The sequence below is a fragment of the Oryzias melastigma genome, linkage group LG13 (assembly GCF_002922805.2).
Source record: "Oryzias melastigma strain HK-1 linkage group LG13, ASM292280v2, whole genome shotgun sequence".
NCBI lineage: Eukaryota > Metazoa > Chordata > Actinopteri > Beloniformes > Adrianichthyidae > Oryzias > Oryzias melastigma.
Window position 1 is genome coordinate 20,139,316 of NC_050524.1, and position 22,078 is coordinate 20,161,393.

The 22,078-nt window shown below is 40.1% G+C and overlaps 1 protein-coding gene across 2 annotated transcripts; it reads left to right on the forward strand.

Annotated features, from left to right (window-relative positions):
- Positions 1–6,426: 6,426 nt before the first annotated feature.
- alp3 (alkaline phosphatase 3) lies at positions 6,427–19,108 on the forward strand. 2 transcript variants are annotated; one of them, XM_024277388.2, is made up of 11 exons: positions 6,427–6,539; positions 8,102–8,218; positions 8,515–8,630; positions 9,121–9,295; positions 10,775–10,947; positions 11,036–11,176; positions 12,641–12,710; positions 14,568–14,702; positions 17,182–17,373; positions 17,863–17,979; positions 18,897–19,108. In XM_024277388.2, exons 1-11 carry the CDS (start codon positions 6,476–6,478, stop codon positions 19,106–19,108), a joined length of 1,512 nt encoding a protein of 503 aa, XP_024133156.1. In that variant the 5' UTR covers positions 6,427–6,475. The 2 variants fall into 2 exon arrangements, with proteins under 2 accessions (XP_024133156.1, XP_036070776.1); XM_036214883.1 differs by having other exon boundaries at positions 6,448–6,539; positions 8,105–8,218.
- The last annotated feature ends 2,970 nt before the right edge of the window (positions 19,109–22,078 follow it).

Here is a 22,078-nt window from a genome sequence, read left to right on the forward strand (position 1 = left end):
GGAATGGGTCTTTGTTTCATTTTGGGTTTTTTGCATTTTGGCTCAGCAGGAGGAAACCTGGAGTTTCCACCATGGATGTATCTCAGGAGGAGGGGGACTTCTGGGTGTCGCTAATGATTTCCAGAATCGATTCGATTCACCAGAGCCTGGATCGATTCGATTCTGATTTTTAGAAATGTTTTGAAGATTTTTATATTAATCTGATACAGTTCACATACTGTTAAGTGTATTAGTGAAATTATAAGTAGATTGTTAATACCATACAGTGTTACATGGATTCTCAAAGCTCCAACAATTGTTCTGCCTCTCCTGGAGGCCGTTTCAGTTCAGCCACTAGGTGGCGATCACACTTTAGTATATCTTATTCCAGAAGAAGAAGAATGTATGAGCAAAAAACTGTTTTAACCACAAATGGTTACTTTAAAAATATATATTTTCTTAAGAGTTTGGAAAATTCATACCTGTGTGTATATAAAGATTATATGCTAGCATCAAGCTAGCATTTAGCATGAAGATCGATCTCTATTTTTATTGATCTATTAAACTTAGATCGATTCAAATTGATTAATGTGTTTTATCAACCTAGACTCAGTTACTATGAGGCAAAAACGTTGAAATCATTAAAACTGCTGCTTCACTGAAGCATTTTGGACAGATTTTAAGCTCTCATCTGCTCTGGATTTGAAAGTTCATCCAGTGTTTACTTTCTCGGGTTTCCTCCTTCAGTCCAGCAGCATCCAGATCAGGATTCTGGAGAACAATTTTTTAGAAAATCGTGGTTTTTTTTTTTCCTAACACCGGTTTCTGCCTCTGTTGTGTCTCCGTTCTCCACTTGTTGCAGAAGCTGTTGTGAAGACAAGATTCGCTTCAATCTGTGCAGTAATAGAAATAAGACAAAATGGTGGCTTCCAAACATCAGACAGTTATTCTAATCGAATTTCTTCCAGCAGTTTGTCTCATCAGCTTTCATGTTGTTTTAGCTTCATTAAAAAAAATCTGTACCCTTTTGAGCTGTGATGCAGTACCGGTACCTGCAGGTGCTGATGCAGTCGAGAGGGGCACCCTCAACCTGCATGCACACAGCTGCACTGTCAGCAGAACTCAGATTTCATCACATCTGCACTCCGTGGTATAGCATTTCCCTGGCATGTTCACACTTTCTCATATTTAAATGAAATACACTCTTTTGGTCATTTGAGGGTCCTCGGTGCTCCAACAGTCATGTTAAAATATGGAAGCGTAGATTCTTATGTCTGAGCTTTTAGCTACCCTGTTTGTTCTAAAATCTGTGTACAATAAACGAGTTCCTTTAGCTTCCAAACAGAAAGTTTCCGACAGAGTTCAGAGATGTTGATTAACTCTGATGCTGTGATCAGGTGGAGCATGTTTTTCCAATGAGCTTAACTTAACCTCATCAGTTCACTAGAGGGGGCTGTTGCACTGAACACTAACCTGCTTCTTGTTAAGTTTGCATTTCAAAATAAAACAAAAAGGAGGACATTTGTGATCCTGGTCCACAGAAAAACTTTGAACAGAGAGATATCAAATATGGATTTATGCAACTAATTTACTTTTCTTAGCTGTAAAGGACTTTAACATAAAAGGGTTAGTTATGACCTAAATTAATATTCATTTGAGTTGTCATCTGCAGGAGAAGAAGACATCTCCTCCCATATAAACCACTCAGAACATCACCGTTTTGAACTTCAGCTTGCTGGAGAAGCTCCACCTGCATCCGGTCTAAAGAAGACAGTTTAGAGTTCCAGTTGAAACCTTAGAATCAGGAAGTGGAAGTTTTCTTGTATCAATTGGGACCTCCTATGAAAATATGACCATAAACTAACTCCTACTTTGAGTAATATTTCAAATTAAATCTATTTGTGAATTTTTTTACATCTTCTGTTTCTGGTGGAACCTACATTCCTACTTTGGATGACTGACTTCACTGCTGTGACAAACACAGCTTTAAAAATCACTTTTTTACCTTAAGAAAAATAGTCTGTGCAGATCTGCTCCAGCGTTTCCATCACTGCTGCTCTCCTGGGAGGGATTCATTGTGGTATGCAAACTCCACAGAGGCTGAGAGCAGAAGCCTCCAGAGACCTGCGAGTACACCCGAGAAAATCACTGCCCACACCGGATGACTTTTCTACAAAATGCTGCTGCTGCAGAGCCAGCAGCTTTCTGAAAGATGAAAGTCATTCTTCACTCCAGCTCGATTCCCCTCCACCATCCAGCAGGAGCTGCAAGGTCGGCTCATTCTCCGCCTCCAGACGTCTCCCCGGAGCAGTTAGAGACGAGAACTGAACCTTCTACTATGTTTTGTACAGTACTAGCGTGCTTGTGTGTGCATGGGTGTACTATAGTTCAGAACTATTTTTAGCCATAAATGAGTGCTGACAGGGTTCTGCTCACTGCAGGAAGAACACAGACCTGATTGAGCTTTTGATTCAGCAAAGCTCATGTGTGAATATCAATGTGTGTGTGAGTGTGTGGCCGTGGCAAACCTGTCCAGGGTGAAATCCACCTTCACCCAACAGAAGCTGGGATAGGCTCCAGCAATGGGACTTCAGCAGCACACAGAGCCTTACTCAGTGTGAAGTATTGCTTGTGCCATCCTGCCTGCATTACCGAGCATTTCTACCTGACATCTCTAGTCTCTTATTGGATGATCTCATGCTAGTGATTGACCTCTGCCTGTCTGACCCTGATTTAGTTTTGTGGACTTTTAGCTGTGTTTAGTTCTTCCTACCTGAAATAATAAACCTGCTCCATATGGAGCCGTCTGTCAGCCCGGTTGTGACACCCTGTGACCCCAAAAGGGATTAAGCAGGTTTGGAAATGGATACATGGGTGGACTGAGATACCAAACCTTTTAAAAATGAAAGTTGGAATAGATTTATTACAATCAATCAAAAAAAAAAAAAAAAAACTAATTGTATAAACGGAAAATTACATTTAGTTTGGACATATGGGTATGAATTGATTTGAACATTTAAGAAAAATGTAGTAGATATATCTGACCTGTTGTTACCTTTTCTTTTGGTTTCCCTAATCATGATGATACTCCCTCTTTCCTTTCTCACGACAGAACCACAGCTAAGTAGAAATGAGAAGTTCTGATGCAGTTTCAGAAAGTGAGACAACTTTTTAAAGTCTCACTCCGATCACTGTTTGTTCTATTGTAGAAGCTTTTCTAGAGGTCTTTAACCCTTTAACACCAGAGCTTCAGTGTTTATGTCCTTTTATTTACTGTAACTTTTCAACCGTTAACACATGTTAGCGATTTTGTGTTCAAGCATCACTGGAGACACCTCAGCTGTTAAAGGGTTAATTATGATTATGGCATTTTTAGCCAAAATTAAAAAAAAATACTTGTTTTGTTTTCTAGGTCATAGTTTTTGCAGGATATTTATCTCTGAGTTGTGGGTGGGATTGTTTGCACAGAGTTAGCCCCTCCCTCCTTCCCATCATCCATCTATTTACGCACTCTCCTGCTAGCTTACAGACCCTCTTACCCCCAGCAAAAAATGTGGTACAGCAAAAATGGCGACTAATATTGGAGCTATCCAGACGTACAGTTTTGTGCCAGATGTCAGCTCAGATGAGGAAAACGAAGACGTGCACGGATCTAGTCGACTACAAATGGATGAATCAGAATGTAGAGGAGCAGCGTGCTTGTGGCCCATCCAATAGTTTTTCAACTTTACAAATGAACAATTTTTCAAACATTTTTTTTCATCTCTCCCTGATTCACAACGATTTGAAGAAATAATCCATAAATGCAGTTTTAATCCAGAGTTTCTTCATATATTTCCTCAATCATCAGAAAAATGACACAAAAAAAAAAACAAACAGGATTAATTTTAGAATTGATTTCAGATTTGAAACTGGAAAAAAAAGTAAAACTGAAAAGAAGTTTTGAAACTAAAATTTTGAGTTTTGAAACTTAAAAACAACAAATTGAAGCTGAAAATAATTACATTTATATTAATTGCCAAAAAAATTTGGACACGTTACTATTCTTTTTTATAGCCAAACACCAATATTTCAGCTTGAAATGTTCAAGTTGTTTTATTTGGGTTTCAAATCTTAGTGGCACCGAAATTGCTCCATGCCCTTCATATTAAATAAATGTTTCTAACACCCTGACTCTCAACCATGAAAGAACAGAAAGCACAGCATCGTTTATGGATTCATAGCAGCTTTCTGTTATCAGTGGTATCAGATTTCCTCATAAATAAAGGTCAGTAATAAAACAGAACTTTAAAGCTTTAACGTCACATTTATAAAAAGCTTCTCTGAAATGTCTGTCATTGGTTCTCTGTATGATTGAGATTAGAAATGCTGTCAGTGTTATTTAACTGGTCTTCATCTAATGGTGAACTCTGACCTTCTCTTGGCTCTGTGTCCCTTTAATGGCTGTCTTCTTTAGACTTCTTTAGACCTGCATGTTGTTTCATTAGACTCCTGCCCTGTGGGAGCTGCTGTCTTCTAACCCTGTGGTGGCTGCTTCATGAAGTGACTGAAGGAGATGAAAAGAGAAAACAGAGCCCCGAATGGGTGGATGTGGTTGGAGAGCAACATGTTGTCACTGACTGAGGAACCATCTGCTGTGGAGTTCTGATTCATGACGGCGTGACACCGGCCTGTGTGCTCTATGCGTGACAATCACACGTGCTCGTGTGTCACAGAGACAGCAGGAGCTCCTGAAATGACCAGCAGGTCTTCTCCCTGAAGGAGGGATGAGTGATGGATGATTACCTGACCAGCAGCATCCACTCCACTCACTTCATCCAGTGCTGAGTCCTTCTGGTTTGGAGCATCACGTACATAAAATTAAGTTGTAAGCTTGTTATATTTCAATTTTAATCTATTTAGTATAGAATTATGATGTTGACAATGGAAATTCAAGTGACGACTGAGTGCACTGAAACCCGCTTAGATTCATAAAGTCTTACAGAGTCACCCATTTATTATGGGATGCATTCAAATGCAAAATCCATTTTGGTTTTTTAAGTGTGAGTGTTCAAAACTGTTCTGCTTTTGACAGAAAATTAGAGTTCTATATTGCGCTCTTTGGATTTCTGTTTATTGTGTCTTAGGAGTGAGTTTTATATCAGAATATTATTGTTTTCTAAGGAACAGTTTTTTATTCTTAACCCTAGAACACTTTTGCTATAAAAAGTTACACCATCACTTTTATCTGATACAATATATCCAATACAAAGTATTTGTCATAAAAGAAAAAAGATCAAAAACAAAGATGATAAATTAGAGTAATTTATTTGACAAAATGGAAAATAAAAATATAGGAACATCCTAAAAATGTGCTTGAAAATTAGGAATTTGAGAACAAAAACTCCTAAAAAAAATACAAAAAATAATCATGCAGACTTGGTCTTTGGTTCCCATTCCTGCACATGTGGTGTCTTTGTCCATTTTTAAAACTAAGCTTAAAACCCATTTTTACAGCCAATCTGAGACTCTGCTCTGTTTTTTATTCTATTTTTATTTTGCTTTTGCCTTATTTTTACTCTCTTTTAAATCTTTTTTTACTGTTCTGGTTTTTAGTAGTTTTTTGCTTATATTTATCTATTAGTGTTGTTGGTGTTTTAATGTACAGCGCTTTGTAACAGTCTGGCTGTGTTAAAGCGCTTTATCAATAAAGTTGATTTGATTTTGATTTGATGTGAGACTTTACCCAGGACTCCATGACACTCACAAACATGTGTTTGTGTCTGGGTAAGATGCAGTTTAATTTGTCATGGATTTGTACATTTACATTTTTTCATAGCCTCCTCTTGAGTTTATTATCAGGATTGCTTCGATATCAGATATAAAATACTCTATGTATAAAATTGAATTGAAGTAAAATGCATTTTCTATTAGATCCATTGTAAATGAATGTGTATTAAAAAGTGATTAGGCTACCAGGTTGGTTGTAGCATTTTTTCCAACTGAGAAAAAACAAAAACACGAGATCAGACATGTTGAATCAAAAGGAGTGAAAAAGTGTCTTCTCTCTGTACCTGTTTTGTTTTTTTGTGGATTTGTCTTCAGCAGTGTGTTTGCAAACATGTTCTGATCAAACAGTAACATGTTCTTATCTCCCTAATTCATTTGTCAGAAAATAGAGCCTTTATTACTCTTGTCATTAAGCTCCGCCCCTTGGACTTTCTCACTTACATAATATGCTTTGCAGATTCACCTCCATCAGATAAAGTTAAAGCAAAGCTGCAGTAATAACATCTCTCTAATACTGTTTTTAATGATTTTAACATTAGCTCACATCATAAATAAATGTATTTTTTTGAGTATAACATTATACCTCCAGATCTCATCTCTCAGCTTTTCTGCTGTCCTTCATGTTGACAGTATTTATGACTCACTGATAAGGTTCAGTTGTGATTAGAGTTCATATTTAAGTCTTAATGCTGATCTTTGAGGAGAGATCTCCTGTGTGAGCGTGGACATGGAGCAGACGTCAGCCTTCACGGTGCTTCTGTTTCTGCTGCTGGGATCCTCCAGAGCTGCAGGTGAAGAAGGAGGACATTGATTCTGATTTTTACTTTGTGCTTCTTTTTAACATCTGTCTAGCATCAAACAGATTGTAAAGAATAATTAAGATAATCTTAGTCCTATAGTTTCCTCCACAGACAGTCAGATGTAGGATGGAAAGTTAATTATTGATCATTAATGTCCAGTTTGATTTGTTGATGCATTCTTCAGATGATGATGGTTTAGTGGCTGGATTTGGAGAGAACCCTGGGTGCAATAAGCAGTGATGCAATTCAGTGTGGCTTCTTAGGCAAGACCCTTTAAACTACTGGGGTGTATCACGAAGGCTAAAACCACCTGTGTGAATCGGTTAAAGCTGCTTTGCTGTGGCGACCAACATCTTCAGATGATGCTCTCCTTTCCCCAGAACAATGAGAACGTCTGTCCTTGAGCGACATTTTAAAGCTTCTCCTGCTTTCAGCATATTTCGGTGTCTTTGCTGATCACAGATGCCTGAAAATGACTTTGATGTTGGATTCTCTTTTAACTTTTGCTGCTTCCTCACTCTGCCTCTTAGAGTTTTAGCACGTTGTTTCAAGATGCCTTTCTGCTGTTTTACCTTCACACAACTCCACCTTTTCTTTCTCTTTCACAAACTTCACCTTTCATCCTTGAAAGCTTTTTTTCTTTCTGCAGTGTGAAGTTGCACAACAGTTTTATCAGCGTTTCCCTGAATCAGTAATCCCACATGTTTATAGCACATGAGGAAGCAGTGCTGTAGATACGTGCACACGTGATGTGAGGTGAGCTTTGAGGCTGGCAAGGCTCTGACTGTAAATCAGATTTACAAACATATGAACCCAGTATGTATTTGCCAACAAATGATTGTGTTTCGTATCAGCATTTTTTAAAATAATCATAGCAGCTTAATATTAGATCAAGGAAGAATGCTGAATGTAGGGATCAACATGACTTCCAAAAACACCAAGGTGGATGCTGCAGAGAGATGATAGCATGGACGCAGCACTGAGGAGGACGTACACGCTGACACACTCTATTTTAACGTTTGCTTGTAAAGGAAGTCCGCACTGTATGTCTCTTCGGGACAAAAATCGCTGACTTTTGTGCAGGAGTTGATCATCCATTATTTTTACTGAAAGTTAAGCTTTGAGACATGTTCTAATGACATTACATTTGCCAGTTTTGCAGTAAATAAATCTGACCACATCAAACCACAACAGTTTGGCTGACAGGGTCTCCTCACCAGAGTGACTCGAAGCTTGACTTGCAACTGGACTTTCAGATTAGATGGATGAAAGAAGCAGCAGATTTGGCTTTATGGTGCAGGAGAATGGTCTAGAGTAACTTATGACTGAATGTGGCTGAAATTCTGGTGGTCAACTGGGTTTATACTGCAAAAAGAGCAGATTGTCGGGCAAAAGTGTTAGAATTAAAGTTCTCTGGAGTTTAGTCTCAATGTAGATAATCTCTTCAATCCTTCTCTTGAGGAAGCAGAGGTTGTGAACTTTGGGGTGGGGCTGTCCATCACCTAAGCTAAATTCATTGGGATGTGAATTTTAATGTGCATTTTTATCTGCAGTAGAGGAGGAGAACCCAGAGTTCTGGAGGGCCCAGGCCAAACAGACGCTGCAGTCGGTTCTGGACAGACAACTCAACACCAATGTGGCTAAAAATATTCTCTTCTTCCTAGGAGATGGTAAGTGATCTGAATGTTCAACCATGATCCAAAAAAGTTCAACAAGGAGTTCAAACAAAGAGGAATGTCTTCCTTCAGCATTGATGGTCCAGTTTCTCTGAAGCTATCAAAGTTGTTAAAGAAAATTTAACCGAGGCGCTGAGATGAAAATGATTTATGCAAAAACAGTTTCAGGACTTTATTTTTAAGTTGTTTGTAGTTCTCAGAAAAAAATCAGAAGGTTTGAAAATGATTTTCAAAGAGGGTTAAAGCTGGAATGAGTGGAGATGGTTGAGAAACTTCTGTGCTCTCATCAGGAATGGGAATCACAACCTACACAGCTGCTCGGATCCTCAAGGGACAGCTGCAGAACCAGTCAGGGGAGGAGACGGTGATGACCATGGACACCTTCCCCTACGTGGGCTTAGCCAAGGTGCCTTCCCACGCACACACATAGAGGCTGAGATACAGACTTCAGTGTGCACAAATATGCAAAAACATACAAAATAATATGTATTAATTTGCAGAATAAAAACAGATTTCTGATAGACTTTCCCTCCTGATGAACCGGTTTCTACTCATTGTTCATCTCCTTTTTGATGAATGCACTTCCATTTATCTGACATCAGTTTGCATAAAATCAGGTTTTGTGTTTCTCTCTAACATAATTTGATTGTTGCTACTGGATGAAAAATATTAAGAATGTAAAGACCAGGAAGAAAATGTTTTCGGGTAGAAAAAAGCAAAACTAAAACCAATATCACCTGCTTATATCGAGGTAAACAAATATTCAATGGAAAAACCTTCAGTACTAAATACATTTAATATCAGATTTAACCTTTAAACAAAAAAACAATCTCTCTCTTTTTTCATTTGTGTGTTTTTTGAGTCTCTGTGTTTATGTGTAATTCCCGTGTCTGCAGACCTACAGTGTGGACTTCCAGATTGCAGACAGTGCAGCTACGGCTACAGCGTATCTGTGTGGAGTAAAAACTAACCTGAACACAGTCGGGGTGAACGCTGCAGCTCGTAATGGCGTCTGCAGAAGTCAGAAGGGGAACGAGGTCACATCCATCCTTAAGTGGGCCAAAGATGCTGGTGAGTTTACACACTCATGTAAAAATGAAAAAAAAAATATTCCTGTATGGATAATGTACTGTGTTCACAGCTGACTAAATGATTTCTGAACAATTTTAATGTATTTTGAAGCAACTAAAGTACACCAAACTGCAGAGTAGAACTGGAGCTCTATGACTCACAATGTCAATGTAAATAAATCAATTTTAAAAATGTAAATAAATAAATTATGAAACAAAAACAAAAAAAAGTAAGCTAATAAATAAAGTAAACCAATGTAAAATATGATGGTGTCCAGGATCATCCTCACCAAGACAGTAGATGGATAGGCTCCAGCAACCCTGTGACTCCAAACGAGATCAAGTAGGTTCCTAAAATGGATGAAAAAGCACTGATGAAGCATCTCAAGATCTGAGAGGTGAAGAATAGGGTGAATCAATTGATGATAAACTTAAAAACAAAGAGAACAAACATTAATTGGTTAGAAATTGCTGGAAATCAGACATTAAAGGTGGAAATGAAACCACGACAACGACGTAGGATGTTTTGAGGAGAGTGACAGCCTCCTCATGATGTCGAGGTGCTATGAGGAGAGTGGCACCATAAGGAGAATTACCCCCTCTCCTTGACCTTGGGACACCATTAGGGGAGTGGCGCCATAAAGAGAGTGGTACCCTCCACGTAAGGTCAATAGTTTCCTACTCACACAGTAAGGTCACCATGAGGAGGCTGGCGCCATAGTGAGAGTGGTACCCTCCTCATGATGTCAGGGCGCCATAAGGAAATTGGTGCCATAAAGAAAGTGGCACGCATCTCACAACGTCAGGGTGCCATGAGGAGAGTGGCGCAATGAAGAGTTGCAGCATTAGGAGAATGGTACCCTCCTCGTGATGTAAGGGTGCCATAAGGAGAGTGGCGCCCTCCTCATTACCTCAGGGTACCATGAGGAAAGTGATGCAATCTCCAACACATCGGGGTGCCCCTCTCCTTATGGCGCCATGGAGAAAATGTTGCCATGAACTGGGCGTCGGCCTCCTCATGATGTTGGGGCGCCATGAGGAGAGTGGGATAGAACCCACCAATCTTCCTCAGTGAAATGATCCCAAAGTTTCTCTTTACACAACATCTTTCACTTATTAGTAAAAATGTGCCAATAGTGATTGCAGAATTTGGTTTGCATGAATCATTTTCAACAGATAGAAGTTCATGCTGAGGTTGAAGAAAATGTTTTTTTCATTGTTACTGCATAGAAATCCCATATGTTAGAATGGGTGGGAGGACTTTGCCTCCTAAAGGTGGCCAATCTGCTCTCCAGACCCCTTGACTCCCGTCTCAGGACAAAGTGGGGGCTGATACTGAGGAAGTGAGTTGTTTGGAATGTCTTCAACCTGAAAGGCCTCATCACCCTAATGTTTCTCACTCAAAAAAATCCAATGTTTACCTGTTTTTACCCCTCTGACAGTTGTCAGTGTGACCTTTTCTGTTGAATTTATATTCCAGGTAAATCTGTTGGAATAGTAACAACAACTCGAGTTCAGCATGCCACCCCAGCGGGCAGTTACGCCCACAGCGCCAGCAGGACGTGGTACAGTGATGCTGACATGCCAGATTCTGCCATAGGGGAGGGCTGCACTGACATCTCATCCCAGCTACTCAAAAATGTTGACATTGATGTAAGTTTCTTCCATCCATGAATTGTCTCCAGAGGAACTGCTCATTTTTAGAAACGCTGATGTATTAAAGACTCGTCGCCTCTTGTAGGTGATCATTGGTGGCGGCAGACAATACATGACTCCTTGGGGCACCAAAGACCCAGAGTACCCAGCTGATTCCTCTTCTGGAGGCAAACGGCGAGACGGGCGCCACCTCATCCAGGAATGGCAGAATATGAAGAACGGAAAGGTAGGGACTCTGTCCCACACAGGAAGAAATCAAAGAGGAGGGGATGAAGTCTTTATACATTCCTCATGCCAGTGTTAGCTTTGTTGGATATCAGTGCTGCATTTGATACAGTTGACTAGGTTTTAGTACTCAAAAGAGTAGAAGATTGGGTGGGCCTAACTGGACCAGAACTAAACTGGTTCAAAACATTCTTGGATAACAAGAAGTATTTTGCGTTTATTGGCAATTTCACCTTTGAGCTAACATAGACTACATGTGGAGTTCCCCAAGGTTTCATCCTGGGACCACTTCTATTTGCATGGTCCCATTAACCCAAGTTATAAAGAACAAAACAAAAAAAAAAAAAACACAATCAGGAATCTGCAGCTTATTCAGAACTCTGCTGCTCGGTTTCTTACAAGGACTAAAAAAGTTGACCACATCAGTCCAGTTCTGAGGTCTTTACACTGGCTCCCAGAAGATAAACTTTTAAATTATATTGCTGGTTTTTAAAGCTTTGAATGGTTTAGCACCAAAATACATAATTGACCTCCTGACCCAGTATGTACCAGCCAGACCTCTCCGGTCATCAGGATCTGGTCTTTTCAAATCAAACTTTATTTGTGGAGCACTATTCCGACAAAAGTAGCTTTAAGTGCAACACACACACACCCATTCAAAAAAACATTTTCAAAATAAAAAAAACATAAAGCTAGACAATCCCGCTTAAAGATCTACGTTTTCATTTTAGTATTTCACTCCTATAATATATCTGTTAAATGTTTCTTTTAATATTTTATGTAAAGCACTTTGAATAAGTTGCCTCCTCTGAAACCTCAATTGGTAAATGGTCCTTCATCAACCTGTAAAGGTGGAGGAGTTTGCCTCTATAGTGGACATCAAATGGACCTAAAAACCAGCTTCTGTCTTCTCCATCCAGACTAAACTGTAGACCTGAAGGCAGTGTACAGGTCATTGCAGTGCAACCTTCAGCTTCACGTGACAAACAGCTTCAGAGTTGTAGTCAGATTACACCAGTAAGTTGAGCAATGTGGTCACATTCTGCTCCTTCAGACTCAACCCTTGACGTTCTGTCTGCTCTTTATTAAGCTGCTGCAGCTCTCAAGTGAGCCTGATGGAGATGGAGCTTCTGACTATAGTCTGGCCTCACCAGGAGCCTGATTGTTTCAGAGAACAAGCAATTTCTGGCTGTGTGTGGAGGCAGGCTTTCTGCTATAGCTCACACAATTCCAAGATTTTCTATTTTGATATTCTGGGATTAAATTCCATTAATGGCTCCTCAGGTATCCACTAAGACTCTGAAAAAGAAACTGGACAGTTGAAGGAAAGATTTCATGTTTGCTTTAAAAGATTTCCCTGAAGAAGAGACCAAAGCCGTGCAGGGATCACACAGCATCAACACGTCATTACCTCATTTTGACTCACATAACTGAGCATTTACAGCCTCCTTTATGTGTGTTGCAGGTAGCCCACTATGCATGGAACAAGACGGAGTTTGATGCCATCGACCCTGACACCACAGACTACCTCATGGGTGGGTTTTCCCTTTAATCTCTCAAACATTTTGTTCCACATGAGGGAACAGATCTCGATGTTGAAGATCAGAATGTCAGTGGTGTCATAGCATCAAATGTGTCATCACGTCAGTAGTGTCCTTGTTGTCACATTCACTGTCTTTTATCTTGGAGGTGTCATTTTTTTCTCTTCCTTTCTGACCTACATGATGTTCTTGAACAGTAAAGTACAGTTTGCTGCAGTCCCTGCACTGTTTTCACACTTTAAACTTTTTACATCTGTATGTATTTTTGCTAAATACTGCACTTTTATTCACAGGTTCTGTTGTCAGTTTGAGTTATCACTCTGATTCATATATTTCTTCTCTTTTCAAAGAGAAATGAAAAAACAGATTTGGACAAATTCAGTTTAATGCAGTTCCAGAATGAGTCTGCAGTGAGCCTCCAGAGCGCTAACATTATAGCACAATGCAAACGCTGACATTTCCAGGCCACGTGAAATTTGATGAACAATGCTGGAGTGTTTTTTTATGGTAAACTGGAGCTTTATCTGCATTATGCTGCAACCGTGAATTCATAGTGAAACTTCTCTAAAGAACAAACTGGTTTCAAACGTGAGTCGCTGCAGAAAAGATCTGTTTCAGTTATCAAAAGATTATATTTATACAAAAAAAAATGTGTTTTACTTTATGAACTGTCCCACTACAGTGTATACAAGTGTTATGTATTCTATTTTTTGTGTTTATTTTATTTAAAAGGGGACAATGGAGTTAAAGAAAAACAAAAACACATGGTTAAACAAGACAAAACACATTATAAAAAAATGGAATTAGCCAATAAGCTAGTTTTAATCCATGGTCTCCCGAAAGCAATAAAAAAAATCAAGTACAACAAAAATGACATTTAAAGCAAATAAAATCTGGAGTACCCAGTAACTTTGCAATAAGATACAATAAAAAAACTGTACAATTTTACAGCTACTAATCAAGTGTTCCCAGTGGTCTTTTTTTTAGCTATAATTGTGATTTTTTTAGCCAAAATAAAAAAAAATGCTGTGACATAGTTTCTGCAGAGTGGTAGTAGCTCATCAGAAATTCACCTCTGAGTTGTGGGTGAGACTGAGCAACACTAGCTCCACTTCCCCTCCTCTTCATTGAGATATGTCTGTTTACACTCTCTCCCTCTAGCCTACAGCCCCTCACACCCCCAATCCAACATTAAAAACAACAGTGGGGAGCAATATTAGAGCTATCCATTCATACAGATTTGAGCCAGATCCTGCTCAGACGACGAAAACAAAGAAATACATGGATCTATTTGTCTGCAAGTGGAGGTATCGGAATGGAGTGGAGCGGGAGGTTGTGGCCCTCCAATTGCAGATTTCACGTCACTTTTTCATAAAGCCTTTTTTCTTCTGCTACTGATTCACCACAATTTATACAAAAAAATACTCAAAAAATGCCATTTAAAGCTTAATTTTCTCTATGTATGTCCTCCATCATGAGAAAAGAACATGATAAAAACACAGTTTTCATTGGAGTGGGTCTTTATAAGGACAAAGAGCAACACTTAGACATTTGTGTCTTTAATGTTCCTCATCATTCATCCTTTCCTTATGGTTCCAAGAAGATCTTGAGGGAAACATCTGTTTGTTTATCAGAGAGGATTTCTCTACATCTCCACCTCTTTTTGGAACGAGAACGTCCAAAAAAAAATCAGCTTAGATGATTTCCAACCAGTCAGGGTTCTATCATGTTCTGTGTTCTGGGGACAGAAGTTTGAGGAGGAAGGAGAAAGTGACTTTCTGCTCTTCCGCAGCTCTGCTGAGGGAGGGGAAATGTGGATGAACATTGATCTTGTTTCTGATGCCTCTGCAGCTCTGTTTGAACCTGGTGATCTCCGTTATGATGCGGAAAGAGACCCCAGCATGGATCCATCCCTCATGGAGACCACGGAGAAGGCCATCCGCATTCTGCAGAAAAACCCCAAAGGCTTCTTCCTGCTTGTAGAGAGTAAGAGCAAAAGTTCACTGTCTTTGTCAGCAGTCCGATGTTTTTTGTGGTCACCTGAAGGGCTGCATACATTGAACTTTTGAAAGTCATTTTCAGACCAACTTTTAATTTTAGACTAACGAGGTACAAAAAAAATTGTTTTAGCCATAAAAGTTTCAGGAATTTGTTCAATTAAGTAATTTGAATGTTTAAGTCATGAAAAAATACTAGGTTTTTACAGATGAATGTGGGGAAAAAAGTAATTTCACCCCGATTTGTGTGAGCATAATTCTTGATTTGTAGCTCATGTAATCTACGCTCGGCTCTCTGGGGCAAACAGGCACCGCCAGGTCCTTCCTCGTACTCAGGGAGCGGGTTCTTCGAGCTGGCCGTAGAGCAGATCGACTTATCAGAATCCTCCTTCCCTTATACAGCGGGAGCAGACAGCACCAGCTCCTTTTTCACACCCAGGGAGTGGAGTGGGATGTAGGGCTGATCGACTCTGTCCGCTCTCTGGGTGTCGAGGAGAAGAGCCCCTGCGGCGAAGGTGCTTCAGGGAAGCCGCAGCCCTGATGGAGTGATGAGTTAGTTTCAAGATGTTTTAATTTTTGCATGTATTTTTTATGCCTTAATTTGTGTACTTGTGGACATATTGTTTTTTAGAAGTTGCAAGTCAAGAATTACGCATGTCCAAATCCAAAGTTACACACAAATTAGGTTTTATGGACACACTGCAGTAGCATGTTTCAAAGTTACGCACAAATCAGGGTGAGTCTCCACAGTTGAACAACAGAGAAAAGCTCAGATGTCATGTGTTTAGACTCAAACGTTCTACGTTTTCAGGAAGATTACATGATTCTTCTGTTATAGTAAAATCTCTGTAAAATATTTTGATGTTTAACAAACCCCCCCAAAAAATGTTTTAGCTTATTTGACAGCTGACATAAAAACTTTTTTTTTTTTTTTTTATGTTCGGCATTCTAAATAAACTATAAAATGATGATAAAGCATAAAAAAAATGTATTTTTCTCACAAGCTTCAGCCGAGGTATGGGGTATGTTTGAAGCTGATTTCTGCTGCAGCTCCAGCCTCCACGGTTTGATGTTCTTCTGCAGCACATGCACTGGCTTACATTGATTCTGCCTGGAGCTCCGTGGCTCTGCTGCAGTGGCGTGTTTCTGTTCCACACGGCTGCTTCGCCGGCCTTCTCATCCATCTCTCCTTCTCGGAGCAGCCTCCGGGGACTCGGAGCCTCTACCCGGTGTCTTCACAATGACATAAAAATAACAGGCAAACATATAAATAGAAGCAGACATATGGTGCACCCAATCACTGACAGCTTGCAGAGATCACAACTTATTAAATGGGGTCTGCGCACGTCATCTTCCATCATGGTAAGAAGAGGAGACAGAAGATATGAGATGTGCCGCAGTTAAAGGGAAAATCTAACAAAAATGAATTTAACACGAAACACTCTGTCAGCTGGAGGGAAAGTAAAAGGCTTGGAATCATCTGAGGCCCGCATGGAGTCCTCTGCAGCAAAGCTGATTGTCCTGAAATGTAAAAAATAAACTAAAATGGTCACAAAATAAGCTTTAATGATAAAATCTGATTAAACTTTAAATTTAAACTTCTCAGACTAAAAACAGAAATCAATTAATCTAAAATTGATCTAATCAAACATCAGTTTTCTCTACAAGTCAACATTAGTAAGATTATAATGTGTTTAAATGTTGCCTTCAATCATTTTTAATCCCCAAAAAAGTAGAACCAGCAGACTCTCAGTATCATTTATTGAAAAAAAAGCATAAAAGTTTTATCTGCATTTCTGAACATCACTGCTAATCTCCTTAGAACAAGCATGTCCAAAGCCTGGCCTTTGGACCAAATGTGACCGGGGTTCAAATGTTCACAGGTTCCTGTCATTCAATCAAGATTATGGCCACCAACAATGTCTAAAAACCATGTGTTCTTACTTATGATTGAAAAGAAACCGTTGTAAACTTGTAACAACAACCTGTTGAGGTTCAGAACCTTGAGGGTCAAATGAGAAGAACAGATTTATTTGGTCTCTGAGATCAAAATAAGATAACTTATTTGTGGTATTTTTTCATTCATATGATTTAAATGTAGAAGATTTTAGTGATTATTCAAAAGTAAATAATATATAATATTTCATATGAACCCAGATTTATTGTTGACTAAAGTCTTTTTCCAGACTTTTTCTTGATTGTATTTCTGGTCTTCCAATCAGAAATTCACATTAATTAATTTTAGGAAAAAATATTTAGATATTTTTTCTGTTTTGTGTGAAGAAAGAAGAATGCAGAATGACAAACTGAAACTTTTCAATTGTTAACACAATCAACGTAATTCCAGTAGATTCTGAAGGAGAAAAGCGGCTTTTCGCCGCTTTTCTCCTTCAGAATCTACTGGAATTACATTGATTGCGTTAACATTTAAAAAAAATTACAGTATATTTCTTCCTCTGTGTCTCCAGGCGGGAGAATCGACCAGGCCCACCACCAAGGAAACGCCTACTTGGCGCTCCACGAGGCCGTTGCCTTTGACGAGACCATTGCCCGGGCCCTGGAGCTCACCAGCGATGACGACACTCTCACCATCGCGACTGCTGACCACTCCCACCCTCTCACCTTCAACGGCTTTCCCTTCCGAGGGCAAAGCATTCTGGGTAAGTGCATCCACCTGGCGTTTCTTGTCACTTCAGAGCTCTTTGCTATTCTCTGATTTACTTTGAGTCTTCCAAACCGAAAGTCTTGACAGCAGCAGGTTTGTGGATGTAAACAAGGAGTGGTTTGAAACGCACCGTGTTAAAGATTCAGCCACAAAAAACAGCAATAGAGAGCTTTAAAGCTCCTATTGATTTGAAGATGTGGTGTTCCCACCTTCCTGCCCTCCTCCTCCTCCTCCTCCTCCTCGTCCCTGCAGAGCAGCAGTGATTAATGGGACTGTGAGACTCTAAGCTCTTCATCAGCAGGGAGCCTCGCCAGGCCTAATAGCTCATCTGGAGAGAAACAGTGAGACAGTCAACAAGCTGGAGACCTCCTGCAGCTCCCCGGGGATCCAGAACCCCCTCCTGTCGTGGTCGTGCGTGCGCGGTGTTCGAACCGCGTGGAGCAAAAAAGAACCACATCAAAGAGGATGCTTGTGTGTTTTCCAGGTAAATCTCCACTGTGGGGCACAGACATGCTGCCCTACACCACTCTGATGTACGGCAACGGACCCGGACACAAAATCGTTGACGGGAAACGGCCGGACATCCGCAACGTCGACACGAGTAAGAAACACTCCTTTGTCTCCAATGTGGATCAATGAAAACTACAAATAAAGATGAAAAAGGAGATTTAGAATCAGATTCAGACCAGAGGAATCCTCCATCATCACCACCTCAGGGTCCTGAAGCAGAGAACGTTTTTCTCCACACTCCCAACCACATAAAAATACCCAACAATGAGAGTCACCTCATTCTTCTTTGAGAGCCGGTCCCTCTGGCTTTTACGGCCATATCACGGCTAAAGCACGGAAAACATTTCATCCCCGTGGTGCAGACGCTGTTGGCCGTGGACTGGTAGTGTAAAGGCCGAGATATGGCAGCGGAATTGACGCGCATACACACGGTACTAAATGTAGTGGATTTTTGGGGGAATTTTTGAACTACACAAAAATTTAGATTGCGGGTGACTGTTTGTGGTATCAGTGGTACAGCCGTGCAATGGCTGTACAACAGCAGTTTCAGTGCGAGATTGGGCTGTGGAGCGAACGCCGAAATTTCACATTCATGCATGACTGTAGCACGGTCGTTTCCCCGGCCAGTCTGCGTTTATACCACTGCTTACAGCGAACGTTTAGCGGCTAAACATGAGAGGACGCGCTTACACACGATTAAGCAGGGCCAGTCACAAAATTCAGCTGTAATACCTCAATTCAACCATTAGGGGGCAGCACACAGAAGGTTTTTGGCAATATTTTCAAGAATTAAACAAGATTATTTTAATTTGTCAAAAATTTGGCGGGACTAGCAGACTTTTTAAAGTCCCATTTATAGAGGTCAACATCCAAAAAAAGTTCATTTAGAACCTGACACCAAGATCTCACCATAGAGTCATGCTGGGGGGTTCATTTAGTTTCATTTGATCATTTTATATAAACTAATTCAACAACAAGCTGAAAAAAGAGTAACGCTTTTCCTTTCAGACAGTATGGAATACATCCAGCTTTCCGCAGCGCCCACGGATTCCACCACCCACAGTGGGGAGGACGTGATTGTCCTGGCCCGTGGACCCATGGCCCACCTCTTCAGTGGGGTCCAGGAGCAGAACTACATCGCCCATGCCATGGGCTATGCTGCCTGTGTGGGTGCTGACCTGAGGCACTGCCAGGGGCCCATCACACCACCTGTGGACTGAACCAGCATCTCCCCCATGGGGAACGGGGCAGCTGGAGGCTCAGCCACGGCCATCAGCATCCTCCTCGCTTCACTGCTGGGTCTGAAGATCCTGATGTGAGGCGTCCTCTCATCTGAACCATCACTGCTCAGAGCAGGGAGGAGATTCTGGCCATGAGAAGATGCTTTTGGAGCAGAGTTTAGATGCAGAACTAATATGAACTTAATTTGTTATTTTGTAATCATACGGTTTTGGCCTGCAGTCTCTGTTTTAGGAATATAAAGCTCTGTGATCTGGAATTTGTGTGGCCCCATCATCCAACACACTTCATCTAAAACAAAGGTCTGCAACCTCAGGCTCTTTTACCCCTCCTCACTGGCTCTCTGGTAAATAAAAATAAAATAGTAGCATTTTTGAAAAGTTAGGGTTGCTAAATTGGTATTGTTTTAATTTATTTTAGTTAAGTTTATGGCTGAGGTGAAGCTTATAGATCAACCATGGTTTTATATTCCTGCTAACATCAGTAGGCCTCCGTAGTTCCTCCAGGATACACAGATTACAAATACAAGCAGAAATTTGGTAAAAAGTCTGATTTTTTTCTGATTGCTGAGTTTATTTGACTACTTTTAAGTACATTTGTCTTACACTGCATAACAATGGTTAATAGTCATTCAGAGGAGAGTGGCTAAAATATAAAGATTTACGTAATCTTTAAATACTTTTTCTACTGGATCAATAATCTGTCATGCTTTATATTTATGCACCGGTTAACTGCAATAGAAAGTAGGAAAAAAAACAGTCATTTGTGTCTTAAATTGTTTAAAACTTTTCATAGAAGTACATTGGCTTCACTGGGATGTTCCTGTTCGGGACAAGAATTATTTTATTTTGAAAGAAAGTCATATGAGATTCTGTCAAAACAAAATGCAGGTTTCTCTCAATATTTATGTATTTATTCATGCCAAAAAAATAAGTATACTTCATATTTATTATAAAAGAAACAACAATATAATGATGTAAAGTAGGAACAAATTTTCCTAAAAGGATAAGAAAAAAATGCATTGCGAGGTTTTGATCAGTTAAAAACAGACTGTTTTACCAGCAAAAGTTGCAGACCCCTCATTTAGAATAAGTAATTTTAAAGCTTTAATGAAGAAATCTTTCACAATTTTAATTCCTGTCATCAATGTGATAATTAGATGAATAAATCAATAACTTTAAAAGAGGAATTAAACACATTTTCTATGTTTTAATGCAGATTTTGTTCAGTAAAATCAGCCAAAGCAGCATGTTCATGAGTGAGAACCCTTTGTTTTTTTCATCTTTTCAGTCAAATTAAACTGAACATGATATGATCATCTGCTCTAGCAATTTTTTTCCATTATAATTATTTTTATTCTTAAGTTTTTTACATCTTCAGAAAATAGTAACAAAAATGTAACAGAAATGCATTTCTCCAAGTAAATTGAATAAAAAAATAAATACATGCAAAAACATTTTTGAGTTACATTTAATAGAAATATTTCATAGTTTATTGTTTGCTTTTTTTATAGCTGGTACCTCTGAAACTCAAAGTGGTCATCTGAATTGTTCTGAGGGATCTCCTCCTTTGGAAGTCCTCTGATGCTCGGCTCACATCCAGTATTGACTGCTCCTCTTTTAAAGCCCGGAGGCGACATGACTCCTCCCTCTGTCCGTGGAGACGGCTGTTGCCAGCCTGGGTCATCCTCATAAAATCCACTACTGTGCTCAGCCGGATCTATCTTAGTTTCCCTCAGAAAAATCTGCATCCATCCTTCACAACTTTAATCAGAAAGAGTTAATAAAAGGATGTTAAGACTATAGCAGATCAGTGTTTCACTAGGATGTTTAAAACAATGAATGACTTTAACATAAAACTTTCACTGAGATGTCCCTGTTGTTAAGTGTCTTTAGAATTAATGTCACTGAAAACGTGTAAATTCACCTTACTCCATGTTTTGACAAAAATTGGGGGAAATCTGTCTTTTTTAAAAACTGTTTATGGTTCAGAAGACTTTTCTTTCCACTTCTCTTTCAGTCTGTCTCAGCTGCTTTCTTAACCATAGACATATAACTGTGCAACCTTTTTAGGGTCACGTGATTTCCCTGCGCAACAGGATCCCCGTGGCTCTCTCTGCTGCTGTGCCACAGCCATCCTTTAGGGGGCGCTACAGCATCAGATACTGCACGCTGTGGAACTGCCGCAACTTCCACAAAGTGTGAAAATGAAAGCGCGCGCTGCGGGAGGAGATGGCATGAAGTCATACACAATCTGAAGGATGCACAAAACAAAAACAAACAAAAAAACAGAACAAAAACTGTTTTGTTTTTCTAAAGTTCATAGTGTTTTTACCGCTAAAACCACGTTTGGCTGCAGTGAAACCAAATTAGAAACAGCTTTGATTTTCTCGTGCCATCTTGGCTCCCCGTGCGTTTTTACGCACGCGGCGCGTTAACGCTCTCTGAAATGACGTTGAAATGTTATGTGGATTCACCTGGAACATTTTACAAACCTCAGCCTCCCTAAAAACGGTACATAAAAGCTGTTAACATGCCAGCCGTCATCAAGCATCCCTGCTGCAGAAGAATGTTGGACAACTAGACTGTTGTTTCTAGAATCCACTGACGGAATTCGGATAGCTGCATATAACTTGTCCTCGTGGGAGGATGGATTTCCTTAAATTAGTAGTGCAGCACCCACGGAGCTCCCACCTGCTCTTTTCAGGGCTTTAAAATAAGTCTGCGCACCACGGGAGAAAAAACGCGCAGCGGGGGGGCGGCCTTGTGGGTCAGCAGCTCTGCAGGTCTATGTTTAGAATTCTGGTGGGCGAGAGGAGAGAACCAAGGAGGGTTCTGTGCCAGGCCAGGCCGTGGATGGGCCGCTTACAAGTGGGTCAAAGCTCCTCCCCCAACTGCTAATTTATAGATTCCCGCCTTGTGCTGCTGGTGAGATGAAAGGGGCCAAAGCTG